A 13933-nucleotide genomic window follows, 5' to 3' on the forward strand; every position below is an offset into this window, starting at 1 on the left:
CTCCAGGGGAACACCAGACAGTACAGCGGAGGGGCCGACACTGGGAGGAGAGGGGGAGGGACAGGGGGAGGGATAGGGGTAGGACGGGAGGAGAGGGGGAGGACAGGGGGAGGAGGGGAGAGGACAGGGGGAGGACGGGAGGAGAGGGGGAGGGACAGGGTGAGGACAGGGGGAGGAAAGTGTGAGGACAGGGGGAGGACGGGGGAGGGGAGGGGGAGGACAGGGGAGGGGAGGGGGAGGAGAGTGGGAGGACAGGGGGAGGACGGGGGAGGGGAGGAGAGGGGGAGGAGAGTGGGAGGACAGGGGGAGGACGGGGGAGGGGAGCCTGCATGCACAAAACTGATGGGACACCGTTCTGGGGTGGCTGCCCCCATCCCTGGAGTTTGGAGAGGGGGCTGAGGCCAGGACGATGGGAGGAGGCTGAGGCCAGGACGATGGGAGAAGGCTGAGGCCAGGACGATGGATGGAGGCTGAGGCCAGGACGATGGGAGAAGGCTGAGGCCAGGACGATGGATGGAGGCTGAGGCCAGGAGGCTGAGGCCAGGACGATGGGTGGAGGCCAGGAGGCCGAGGCCAGGGGGATGGGTGGAGGCTGAGGCCAGTGGGATGGGTGGAGGCCGAGGCCAGGGGGATGGGTGGAGGCCGAGGCCAGGGGGATGGGTGGAGGCCGAGGCCAGGGGGATGGGTGGAGGCCAGGGGGATGGGTGGAGGCTGAGGCCAGTGGGATGGGTGGAGGCCGAGGCCAGGGGGATGGGTGGAGGCCGAGGCCAGGGGGATGGGTGGAGGCCGAGGCCAGGGGGATGGGTGGAGGCCAGGGGGATGGGTGGAGGTTGAGGCCAGGGGATGGGAGGCAGCCCACGGCCAAATGCTCGCCACGGACAATGGAGGAGGGAGAGGGAGGAGACAGGGGAGGGGGAGGGGAAAATAAAATTATATTCATGCTGTCAGGATAATGGCGGTGGTAAATAATGAAAGAAAATATTATTAACATCTTTTAATAACGCACGGCCCCATTGGTTCTGAGGACAGCCACTGGAGACGGCTCTCTGGTCCTGCTTAGAATACAACCCGTTATGGAGAACAGGTGTGTGCTGTATCGACTGGTACTGACCGTCACCACAAGGCGGTCAGTTACTGGTACTGACCGTCACCACCGGGCGGTCAGTTACTGGTACTGACCATCATTACCAGTAACTGACCGCCCCGGTGGTGACGGCTGTCAGTACCAGTAACTGACCGCCCTGGTGGTGACAGCTGTCAGTACCAGTAACTGACCGCCCTGGTGGTGACAGCTGTCAGTACCAGTAGCAGTGCGGTGGTGACGGCTGTCAGTACCAGTAACTGACCGCCCTGGTGGTGACAGCTGTCAGTACCAGTAGCAGTGCGGTGGTGACAGCTGTCAGTACCAGTAACTGACCGCCCTGGTGGTGACGGCTGTCAGTACCAGTAGCAGTGCGGTGGTGACGGCTGTCAGTACCAGTAGCAGTGCGGTGGTGACAGCTGTCAGTACCAGTAACTGACCGCCCTGGTGGTGACGGCTGTCAGTACCAGTAGCAGTGCGGTGGTGACGGCTGTCAGTACCAGTAACTGACCGCCCTGGTGGTGACGGCTGTCAGTACCAGTAGCAGTGCGGTGGTGACGGCTGTCAGAACCAGTAGCAGTGCGGTGGTGACAGCTGTCCGTACCAGTAGCAGTGCGGTGGTGACGGCTGTCAGTACCAGTAGCAGTGCGGTGGTGACAGCTGTCAGTACCAGTAGCAGTGCGGTGGTGACGGCTGTCAGTACCAGTAGCAGTGCGGTGGTGACAGCTGTCAGTACCAGTAACTGACCGCCCTGGTGGTGACGGCTGTCAGTACCAGTAGCAGTGCGGTGGTGATGGCTGTCAGTACCAGTAACTGACCGCCCTGGTGGTGACGGCTGTCAGTACCAGTAGCAGTGCGGTGGTGACGGCTGTCAGAACCAGTAGCAGTGCGGTGGTGACAGCTGTCCGTACCAGTAGCAGTGCGGTGGTGACGGCTGTCAGTACCAGTAGCAGTGCGGTGGTGACAGCTGTCAGTACCAGTAGCAGTGCGGTGGTGACAGCTGTCAGTACCAGTAGCAGTGCGGTGGTGACGGCTGTCAGTACCAGTAGCAGTGCGGTGGTGACAGCTGTCAGTACCACTTACTGACCACCAGGGCGCTCAGGGCTCTTAAATAAAGAGGTTCTTCATAAACATCTTTCTGGTTCCCATCTATTTAACGAGACCCAGATATAGAGGCAGACCGCAGGATGGAACTCTTTGACCAGATCCCTGGACGACCGCAGAGGGAGTGTTGGAGCGGTGCTCCCTCCCTGACGGGTCAGCCTCCCTTACCCTCTCTCTCCTCCTCCAGGTGGGAGATACGCAGGGCCATGGAGGCCTTCTCCTGGCGGGCCCGATCCCTGCTGCTCACCGCCTCAGACACCATCTCCTGCCACTCCAGCACTGCGCTCTGGGGGTCATCGGTGCTGCCCGACTCGCTGGCCTGGGACGGAACAAACCATTGAGAACCAGGAGCTGCGTCCATAAGCACCGACCAATCAGCACGCTGATGCCCATCTATATTAGACAGCGTTATTAGAACCAGGCTAGTCCAGTGTCTCCGAGGAACACATTCAGGTAAGGTCAGCATCGTTGTGTGATCGGCTCACCTGCGAGGCGGCCCTCTGAGTAACCTGCTCCAGGTCAGCCTGCAGGCTCCTCTGCTGCTCCTCGTACACCACCAGCTTCTGCTCCAGCACGCCTAGCAACCCCCCCCCCCCCACACACACACACACACACACACACACACACACACACACACACACACACACACACACACACACACACACACACACACACACACACACACACACACACACAGACACACACACACACACACACACACACACACACACACACACACACCTCAGTCAGAGGACCTCCTGGTTATGGATGTGTTGTCATTGGGAGGGTGGGTGTACAGGTGTGTGGGTGTACAGGTGTATGGTTGTACAGGTGTGTGGGTTTACAAGTGTGTATTTTTCGGTACGCCACCTTTGGGTTACCAAGCCATCTGAAAGGGTGGTGAAAACGTGGAGCTACACACGCAGTTATTCTGAAATCACTTAAAAAATACCCGTCTGGTATGACCAGGTCACTGATATCTTTGCAACACAAACAGCGAGGAGGATTGACTTGATCTATAAATGAAGTCCCTCAATCTTAATTGGCTTAACACCATGACCAACATTCTGAAACATCCATTAACATCCACATTTGCCACAATCAATTTTAGGTGTACAGCCCATGTCAATAGCTGTGAAATTATGTTCTTGTTGTTCTTTTAATTGTTTGTTACTCTGACTGTTCTGTTTAATATGGTGAAAAGGATGTTAGTAAATGATTCAGAGCATGATGCATTTTATATGGCATCACTTTTGGTCTTGTGTCTTCATTTTTCAACAATTGTAGCTGAAAATAAACATAGCCAAATTACTACCAATAGCTTCAGTCATTGAGGGCGAAAATAGTCCCAATGATAAACACATTTTTTTATTTAGTTTTACAAATCAAGAGTAGGCCTGATTTGACTAATTGACTTTGCATCCTTTCCTTCTGCCCTTGTAGTCCAAGACATGTTGCCAACCAGCTTTCAAAGTACAATGCTGCCACTGGTGGATTTGTATACATTTTATTCACATAATTATCCCTCCCTGCTATTTTGTAGTTCACCAAAACACCCTGAAACAACTTGAGTCTCACATACTTATGCCACCATACACCACTAACAGTGCAAGCAGGCCATTGGCAACCAAGCGCGCAGTCCTTCCTCCCTCACTTTAAAAACCACCAGCCGCCACTGGTGTACAGGTGTGTGGGTGTACAGGTGTGTGGGTGTATAGGTGTGTGTTGCTAGGATACCGTTGTGCGCTCTCAGCTGGTCGTACTGCTCTAGCCTCCAGAGGTTCTCCTCCTTCTCCTCCTCCAGCTCTGTGATGCGTCTGCGCAGGGCCGTCAGCTCTGGGGGGGCCCCTCCGCCCTGTGGGAGGAGCCACGGGTCAGATAGGGCAGAGAGACACTTTAGAGACGTCTCAGATGACCAAGGAGTGAGGCGGTCTGTGTAGACGTGTGGAGCTCTGCCTGGGCAGCGCTTTATTAAACCCCCGCCTCTGAGGGTTAGGGTTCCTGGACACCTCCAGTATAACGTTAACGTTACGGTGAGGTGTTTAATGTGAGGGTAACCAGCCACCTCCAGTATAACGTTAACGTTACGGTGAGACTCTGAGGGCGAAGTGTTTAATGTCCGAGTTCAAGTGAGGGTTAGGGTTACTGGATATCTACAGTATAACGCTACGGTGTGTGGTTAGGTTAGGGTTACTGGATATCTACAGTATAACGCTACGGTGTGTGGTTAGGTTAGGGTTACTGGATATCTACAGTATAACACTACGGTGTGTGGTTAGGTTAGGGTTACTGGATATCTACAGTATAACACTACGGTGTGTGGTTAGGGTTACTGGATATCTACAGTATAACGCTACAGTGTGTGGTTAGGTTAGGGTTACTGGATATCTACAGTATAACGCTACAGTGTGTGGTTAGGGTTACTGGATATCTACAGTATAATGCTACAGTGTGTGGTTAGGGTTAGGTTAGGGTTACTGGATATCTACAGTATAATGCTACAGTGTGTGGTTAGGGTTAGGTTAGGGTTACTGGATATCTACAGTATAACGCTACAGTGTATGGTTAGGGTTAGGTTAGGGTTACTGGATATCTACAGTATAATGCTACAGTCAGTGCGTTTACATGACACTCAAGAAAGTCGACTTATTGGCTTAGTCCAACTATGATTGGATTACTAAGATGCATGTATACACCTTAGTCGAGCTATACTCGAATCGAATTGGCTTACTCATAGTCGAGTTAAGACCCCTAGATAATGCGATTCATAGTCGAGCTAAGCGTGCATGTAGCCAATCGAATTGGCTTATGTGTTGATTTGCGTTCTGCGCATGCTCGAGATCTTTTCCCGGGGCCGTGAGCCGGAAGTAGAAGGAGACGATAGTCTTGTTGTTGTCGCCGCCGTCGGATAAGGGATAACGAGAAACAGCGATTTATTTAAAAAGGTGGCGCAGAAAATGGAGGAAGCCGGTGAATGTAGTTACCCCCTATAATTGTGTCCCGGCCGCGGGAGCGCGCATGGCATGCATTCATTAAAGGTGGAAGCACACGGACACTACGCTTCCATTTCACCCAAGGCTGAATTAAAAGTACATGTTTTTCTAAATGTGGGTCATCAACGAGGTTGTAAAGTACTAACTTCGGGCACATCTGTCAAAATAAATGTTTTTTTCTCCCGACGTGTTTACGATATTTATTCATTGCGCCGCGGCGGGGAATGTATAGGGACGGGCGGCGGAGGGGCTGCTCCGGTGGGAGAGAGATGTTTTCAGCTGACAGCTGTCAACTAACTTTGGGTTGGCGATTTATTTAAAAAGCTGGCGCAGAAGATGGAGGAAGCCGGTGTCGTGCCAATGTAGTTACCCCCTATAAGGAGTGTATCATCATCAACGTGCATTCAGTACACACGCTTCGATTTAACCTAAGGCTGAATTAAAAGTCCATGTTTTTCTAAATGTTGCTCATCAACGAGGTTGTAAAATAACTACAATCTTTATTCATTCATTGCGCCGCGGCCGAACTGACGGGGGTATTCTCTGATATTATGAATCTTACAGACTGCGTCGGGTTCTCCGACTCTCTGGTAGGCCTACTTCCACAACAAGTAAAGACTCCTAGTTGCCCATGGGGAAAAGGAATTGGGGGAAATTAACTTTGGCTTTGACTCTCTGAAGTCCAGATTGAAACGCGACATGGAGGAGAAAGCGATGTTTCAGCAGACAGCTGTCAGTTCACTTCGGGTCCATATCATTTCTCCGACGCTCCATTGTTCCAACCTCTCGGTCGTATGCGGACTGCTCCGCCGGCGGAGCAGCCGGAGGAGTCGGCATATGACTGAGAGGTTGGAACAATGGAGCGTCGGAGAAATGATATGGACCCGAAGTGAACTGACAGCTGTCTACTGAAGACATCTTTCTCGAATGAGTTTGTTGTTGCTGGTGACGTAAAGAGGTCAACCGGTGGCTCTATTACCACTAGTTGAAATGGGCACAGCGCCACCATCGTACCGGGGCATGACACGCTTTGGCCAATGAATCGATTTACTCACCGCCATGTATACGCGGACAATTGCAGTTGTCCAATTGAGGAGCATAATCGAGCTATGGCTTTAATCTAATTAAGCTGTGCATGTAAACGTACTGAGTGTGTGGTTAGGGTTAGGGTTACTGGATATCTACAGTATAACGCAACGGTGTGTGGTTAGGTTAGGGTTACTGGATATCTACAGTATAACACTACAGTGTGTGGTTAGGGTTACTGGATATCTACAGATATCTACAGTGTGTGGTGCATTTCATATACAACATCGCCCATTAAAACCATGGCAGACCAAGTGATAGTACCTAGGATGTTCTACCAACAGTAGGTGTTGTAAGCATCACCATATTAAAGTGAGTGAGGTGATGCATTGCTTCCAAATGAGGTGAGTGACTTTGAGTGACTTTGTATTATCTGTCTGACAACAAAGAAGACTGTAATAGGGATTACAGAGAAAGCTTATCACACATAAATGTAAAGGAAATGAGAACGTCTCTGTGTTGCTCCCACCTGGCTCCTCCTCAGCTCCTCCTCCAGCTGCCGGATGCGGGACTTGGACCAGGCTTTGGTCTTCAGAAATTTGGCTTCTGATTTGCTGGCCTCCTCTGTTTTTTGCTTTGCTTGAGCTGCAGGAAAATAATAAGAAGTTCAAATAAAGATTGAAAAATAATAAAATCTGGAAATTACAACACTGATTTCTAAAGAGTGGAAAATAAACATTATGGCGTTGTAATTAAAGATGCTTGTCTTGAGGCAACACCAAAGGATCAAAAACAGGCAAATCCCATCATGATCCTATTGGTTGTTTGCATGGTGTTTGATACAGGGCCAAGTCTAGCTCTGAACCTCCACACGTTTAGATTATGGGTTCTGGACAGACAAGAAAAAACAACTGGCTGTTGAGACAGCAAGTCTAGTCTAATATTAACATGTTCATGAACAGCAGAAGCAACTGCCACAAAATAAACAGATTTCATTAATACACAGGATCAGATGTTATAATCCCTTGTGCCAAAATCCAAGGAAAACACATTCAGAAGCCCCTGCCCAAAGCAACCTTATAAGCACGCTGGCCACTAAGCTACCAACCAAAGGTGAACGACACCTTTGGTTGGTATTAGCTGAAAGACGAATATTTAAGACTGGAAGCCAAAAGCAGATCCCTACCTTCCAGCTCTGCCAACCTGGGACTGGGAGGAGGGTCTGTGGTGTGGGGTCCTGGAGCCAGCTGGCTGGAGGCCGTCCTCAGCTCCTCCAGCTGGGCCTGGAGGTCCTGCTGGCTGGAGGCCGTCCTCAGCTCCTCCAGCTGGGCCTGGTGCTTCTCCACCAGCCGCAGCACCTCCGCCCGGTGCTGCTCCATCAGGTCGCGGAGCTGAGCCCGCATCACGTGCTTCTCCGCCTCCATCTTGGACTCCAGGCTCTCACGCTCCACCTGCAGCCGCCGCGTGCGCTCCATCAGGTCCTGTTGGAGGGCGAGGGGGGGAAACCGGGGGGGGGGACAGTTAAAAGGTGCAGTAACTACGATTTACAAAACCATGTGAATGTGTTGGTCCTGAGTACAGTGAGGAGCAGACCTGCTGGTCCAGCCGTCCACCTAACAGAACCATGTGAATGTGTCCTAACATGAGGCTGAGGAGCAGACCTTGATCTGCTGGTCCCGGCCATCCACCTCCCCCTGGAGGACGTCGATGACCTGGTTCCTCCCCAGCAGCACCTCCTCCTTCTCGTGCAGCTTCTGCTTCAGAGCCTTGAGGAGCTGGGAGCAGGTAGGAGAAGAACAGCTTCAGACTCCATGAGGAGACCACCACCATGATGGGCTGAGATCTAAAAATGTCCTTCTCCATGAACTAAATGTTCCTGCTGCTTTCATTTTTACAACATGTCAAATGTTGATAGATTCATTGATCAATCTCTTCCGGGATCATAAAGTCCTCGGTATCCGTTTCCTAAGAGTAGCGGCAACCATGCCACAGTTTTCCCTGTCTCACTGCTAAGCCTCAGTGTCTCTCAGAGAGCGTTGCCGTGGCTACCTGCTCCAGGTCAGCGCTGGCATCAGACTTGGCCGCCAGTCTGAAGAGCTCCTGCTCGTGCTGCTGCTGGAGCTCTGTCAGCTGGCTGTCCTTCTCCAGAAGGATGTCCTTAAAGGTCTGGATCTGAGGACATCAAGAGGGTCAATGCAAACGATTTGTTTATCCCACTTCTTCCTTTGAAAAATGCTGTTATTAAAGAGACAAATATGTAAGAATCGTCGAATGAGGCCATCATCTGTCATTATTGGGTTCCTGCCCACTAGCTTTCTGCCTCTTACGCCTCCAGTCGAGGCAGCCTCTAAAGCAGCAGGAAGAGAGCGTACGTTCTGCTTGTACATGCTCTCCTTCTGGCCGTACGTCTCCTTCTCCATGGACAGCAGCTGCTTCAGGCTCAGGCTCTGCTCCTCCAGCAGGCTGTAGCGCTCCTCTCCCTCTCCCACCTTCTTGGTCAGGCTCTGCACCAGCAGCCTGAGCTCCTGCAGCGACCCCACCTCCTCCACCTCCTCCACCACCTGCAGGCACAGCACAGTCCGCACACCGTCAGGCTGGGGCCCACGGCCTACAGCCCACCATCAGGCTGGGGGCCCACGGCCTACGGCCCACCGTCAGGCTGGGGGCCCATGGCCTACAGCTGAACAGGCTTAAGGACGTTACTGTTTAAAGGTGACTTAAAGGACGACCTCCCTAGTGCCCCACCGGCTGTGGGTCAAATTAACAAGGTTTAACTGTCCTCCATGTTGCTGCACCCAGACCTCACCCAGGTCCAGACCTCACCCAGGTCCAGATCTCACCCAGGTCCAGATCTCACCCAGGTCCAGACCTCACCCAGGTCCAGATCTCACCCAGGTCCAGACCTCACCCAGGTCCAGACCTCACCCAGGTCCAGACCTCACCCAGGTCCAGACCTCACCCAGGTCCAGGGGACGACTCTGGGAGATGAGGTTCAGCAGCATGGAGGCAGGGTCCCCATCGTTCCTCTACATCTATTAATATATATTATTCACATATATTCAAATATTTATTATTATAAAACAGGTGGCTTAAATCAAGCGATCTGATTGGTTCCTAACTGTTGTATAATGGGCATACAAAAAATAACGCTCATAAAAGGTTTGAATATTAAGGGCTGCCTAATATTTGTTTGAATATTATACATTTTTTTAATATTCAAATTATATTCGAATAACGAAGTTCGGAGTCAAAGCCCTAGCCCTGAGTGGGGGAAATGAGCCGTGAACGTTTCAGATTTTAGACCACTCCCAGCTCATCTCTGACCAATCAAAGCATCACGCTCCTGATTGGTCAGGAGGATGTTGTGATGTTTTATTTGTTTTACCAGGGTAGTCACATTGAGACACAAGTCTCTTTTACAAGTGAGCCCTGGCCAAGAAAGGCAGCACCATGTTACGTCCGTATGGTAGAGAACCTGGGGCCCTCTGACCTTCTGAAGCGGAGCAGGAGCGGCCCCCGCAGTGCTGGTGGAGGTGGAGGTGGAGGTAGGGGAGGTGGGGGTGGAGGCCTGGCCCGTCTGCAGATGGACGATGTAGGCCTCCTTCTCCACCAGCTTCCTGTCCCGGTCCGCCAGCATGGCGTCCATCTCCTCGCCACGCCGCTGCTGAACCAGCACCTCCCTCCTCTGGGGGAGGAGTCACAGGGAGGAGCTATGGTTAGGTGAGGGACTCCTCCCCCTCCCTCCTCTGGGTGAGGAGGAGGGGAGGAGTCACAGGGAGGAGCGATGGTTAGGTGAGGGACTCCTCCCCCTCCTTCCTCTGGGTGAGGAGGGGGGGAGGAGTCACAGGGAGGAGTGATGGTTAGGTGAGGGACTCCTCCCCCTCCTTCCTCTGGGTGAGGAGGGGGGGAGGAGTCACAGGGAGGAGTGATGGTTAGGTGAGGAAGGGGGGGAGGAGTCACAGGGAGGAACGATGGTTAGGTGAGGGACTCCTCCCCCTCCTTCCTCTGGGTGAGGAGGGGGGGAGGAGTCACAGGGAGGAGTGATGGTTAGGTGAGGGACTCCTCCCCCTCCCTCCTCTAGGGGGGAGGAGTCACAGGGAGGAGCGATGGTTAGGTGAGGGAGGGGGGGAGGAGTCACAGGGAGGAGCGATGGTTAGGTGAGGGAGGGGGAGGAGTCACAGGGAGGAGCGATGGTTAGATGAGGGAGGGGGGGAGGAGTCACAGGGAGGAGCGATGGTTAGGTGAGGGAGGGGGAGGAGTCACAGGGAGGAGCAATGGTTAGGTAAGGGAGGGGGAGGAGTCACAGGGAGGAGCGATGGTTAGGTGAGGGAGGGGGAGGAGTCTTTGTGTTATTATAGTACAACCAGGAAGACATGAAGGTGTCTACATACCGCTAGTCTTAGTGACAGCTGAGTATTAAAGTAGTAAAGTGCAAAATGTTCAAGTGTAATATGAAGTTAAAGTGCTTTAGACAGACCTTGTCCTGTAGTTCTGCGTCCGCCTGTTTGAGCTGCTGCTCCAACTCCTCCACCTTCTTCTTCAGCAGAACCACCTTCCCCCGGCTCGCCTGTTCACTGCCCTCTGCTGCCCCCTAGAGGGAGATACAGCACACTGTTGGAGAGGACTGGTGTGTGGTGAGTGAGTGAGTGAGTGAGTGAGTAGTGCACCTTCTTGGTGGGAGTCCCCGGGCCCCCCTGCTGTCTCCTCAGCTCCTCCAGCTGGGCGTTGAGGGATGTGACCTTGGCCTTGTTCTGGAGACGCAGCTTGCACAGCTTGGCCTCGCTGCCACTCAGCTCGCTCTACACAATCAGCAGCCAATCAGACGTCAGCTAAAGTAGCCACATGTTGTAACGCAGAACCAATATAGCAGCAGCCTTGATGTATGAAATTAGTTTAACTTTAAGTTAATTTTATGGTTTGTAAAGATTCAAGAATTTGTAGAAATTATAACTTAATTTCAAACTTTAGACTTGCCCTTCCCCTATGGCCTAGTTCCTTTAATGTCACCAAATTAAGCTCTTTCCGTTTGTTTCCGTTTCCGTTATAAGAAATTTGGGAAATAAGAAACTTATTTCCCAATATTGTCACCTCCCTTTAAAGCCCTTACATTCCTGATCTGAGGACCTAATCATTAACTAACTACTAGTGAGCTCCATTGGATAACCCAAACAATGGAAGGCAAGAATTGTCCATTTCAACAATGTCAGCTGTAGGAGATTTGACCGTTTCCATCCACTGAAATCAGCTCCTCCTCTATCTCATCAAGCAGCAACCAACGTGTGGTGCAGACGCTCTCAGCACACGTTGGAGCCCCTCAGCAGCCGGCTACAGAGGAGACATGATGAGGAGTAAACAGACCTTCAGCTGGTCGTCTTTGGCGCGAAGAGTCAAATCCTTCTCTCGGATCATCTCCTTCAGCTGAGTCACCAGCAGCTCCGTCTGGGCCAAGCGTTCAGTCACTTCTCCCAGAGTCACATCCCCACCTCCACCACCACCACCACCAGCAGCAGCAGCAGCTGTAGCCATGGTGGGGCCCTGGGGGGAGCCAGGGGCCTGGAGAGGATGAGCAGAGAGAGAGTCATTACTGAGTATGTCAACATCACAACTTAACATTAGGATGTTTGTCTGGAGGACGTGGAGATAGTAACAATAGCAGTAAAGAGCCGATCATGGAACAAATACCGGTTTGAGGACAGGAAACCAGACAGTTCTCACCATCAGGGTTAGCAACTCTAATATATATATATATATATATATATATATATATATATATATATATATATATATATATATATATATATATATATGGTGATTAGTGGCAGACCAGAGGGGAATGGAATCACCCTTCTGCACTAAAGTGCAGAAGGGTGAGGAGATGATAACCAGCCCCCTGGGCCTGGACCCCAGGTCAGCTATGGGGCCTGGACCCCAGGTCAGCTATGGGGCCTGGACCCCAGGTCAGCTATGGGGCCTGGACCCCAGGTCAGCTATGGGGCCTGGATCCCAGGTCAGCTATGGGGCCCATCTACATGCCTGAAGCTCCACACAGACTACATGACACACGCCGTTTAAACCAGTTCCAGTGTGGTTTAACCCACCTTATTGCACTTTTTTTGTAGCACTTAAGTTGAACACTTGGAATAGTTTGAGCGACCGGACATAGGCCTGCATAAACCAGTAATGCCATCGTAGGAACACGCTATAGGGATGGAGAAAAGGGTGGTGGAGAAGGGGAAGCAGGGGATTGAAAGCACTGCAGTGAAAGGCTTCGCTCAGCACTCCGTCTAAAGCCTCATCTCCATGTACAACAGGATAATGAAGCATGGTAAAGACCAGCAGACTTATCGGCACGGCCTAATGGGATTGACACGTGGGGATGTTCTACATGGGCCAGCGTTCAGAGGGGCAACAACAAATGTAGAACTCCAATAGTGGACATGACTACTTTATAAAATACTGGTTTCACACTAGTATCACAAAGAAAAAAAGAGCTACTGTGATGCAGACATGACATGGTGAGCATAATAATGTTTAGTGACTAATCTGATCACATTCAAGCTGCATGAATGCAGTACTCACCCCCGAGCCAGGCTCCCCCTCCTCCCCAGAAAACCACTTCAGCATGGTGTCAGTTCACCTGAAAGAGAACCAACACCGTCAGCCTCCACCGGCCTGCAGCCAGGAACACACTCTGTGGTGGTTGGGATGATTCACTGCAGAGCAACACCAACACCTTATTCTTTATAAGGGAGATGTGATAATGATGATGATGATGATGATGATGATGAGGCACAGAATATGAAATGAAGACGACCGTCAACAAATGCACAGAAGGTTTCAACATTAAAGACCATTAACATAAAGGGAAATTAAACTCTAGTAAGTAAAACCTCTTGGTCGTCTGATCCAGGTCCCCTTACCTAAGTGTGAGGCCTGAATTCAGTATTTATGAATGAAGTCGTAGTGTACCAGTTAAGTGTTTCAGGAGAAACCCGTTGTGTCAGTGAATGAGTGACCGACCTGTTCCACTACATCAGCTTTAGTTCAGCTCCTACGTTCACAGACACTACGCACATATAAAGGCTTCTTCAAAAGCTGTTGGCTTTAGGTAATTGACCAACAGTGTGGAATTCCATATCTATAGATCTAGACCTATAGATATATAGATAGGAGAGCTACCAGGAAGCACCTTCACCCGCAGGATGAGGATGAAAAACTACAGGATGAAGAACATGAAATCATTCATTTAATCGAGACGCCACATTTAAGATTAAGACTGACTTTAAGGTCTAAATTCACTACCTCTAGCAACATGGGGTCGAGCCCGGTCTACCAACATGGGTTCGAGCCCGGTCTACGGACCAACATGGGGTCGAGCCAGGTCTACGGACCAACATGAGGTCGAGCCAAGTCTACCAACATGGGTTCGAGCCCGGTCTACGGACCAACATGGGGTCGAGCCCGGTCTACGGACCAACATGGGGTCGAGCCCGGTCTACCAACATGGGGTCGAGCCCGGTCTACGGACCAACATGAGGTCGAGCCAAGTCTACCAACATGGGGTCGAGCCCGGTCTACGGACCAACATGGGGTCGAGCCCGGTCTACGGACCAACATGGGGTCGAGCCAGGTCTACCAACATGGGTCGAGCCCGGTCTACGGACCAACATGGGGTCGAGCCCGGTCTACCAACATGGGGTCGAGCCCCGGTCTACGGACCAACATGGGG

The 13933-nt window shown here is 51.7% G+C and overlaps 1 protein-coding gene across 5 annotated transcripts in view; it reads right to left on the reverse strand.

The window, feature by feature from the left end:
- Positions 1-12844, reverse strand: part of LOC311356636 (uncharacterized protein) — a 42032-nt gene extending 29188 nt beyond the window's left edge. For all 5 annotated transcript variants that reach the window (XM_084476429.1, XM_084476431.1, XM_084476428.1 and 2 more), the window contains exons 1-13: positions 12784-12844; positions 11563-11757; positions 10872-11003; positions 10682-10795; positions 9695-9889; positions 8577-8765; positions 8254-8376; positions 7866-7979; positions 7391-7685; positions 6734-6849; positions 3923-4040; positions 2671-2762; positions 2354-2504 (exon numbers count right to left, since the gene is read on the reverse strand). In XM_084476429.1, coding sequence (XP_084332555.1) covers positions 2354-2504; positions 2671-2762; positions 3923-4040; positions 6734-6849; positions 7391-7685; positions 7866-7979; positions 8254-8376; positions 8577-8765; positions 9695-9889; positions 10682-10795; positions 10872-11003; positions 11563-11757; positions 12784-12828 — 1879 coding nt within the window. In that variant the 5' untranslated portion in view covers positions 12829-12844. The remainder of the gene's footprint in view (positions 1-2353; positions 2505-2670; positions 2763-3922; positions 4041-6733; positions 6850-7390; positions 7686-7865; positions 7980-8253; positions 8377-8576; positions 8766-9694; positions 9890-10681; positions 10796-10871; positions 11004-11562; positions 11758-12783) is intronic.
- Between the last annotated feature and the right edge of the window lie 1089 nt (positions 12845-13933).

This window comes from Micromesistius poutassou (assembly GCF_964030765.1).
Source record: "Micromesistius poutassou genome assembly, chromosome: 12".
Lineage (NCBI taxonomy): Eukaryota > Metazoa > Chordata > Actinopteri > Gadiformes > Gadidae > Micromesistius > Micromesistius poutassou.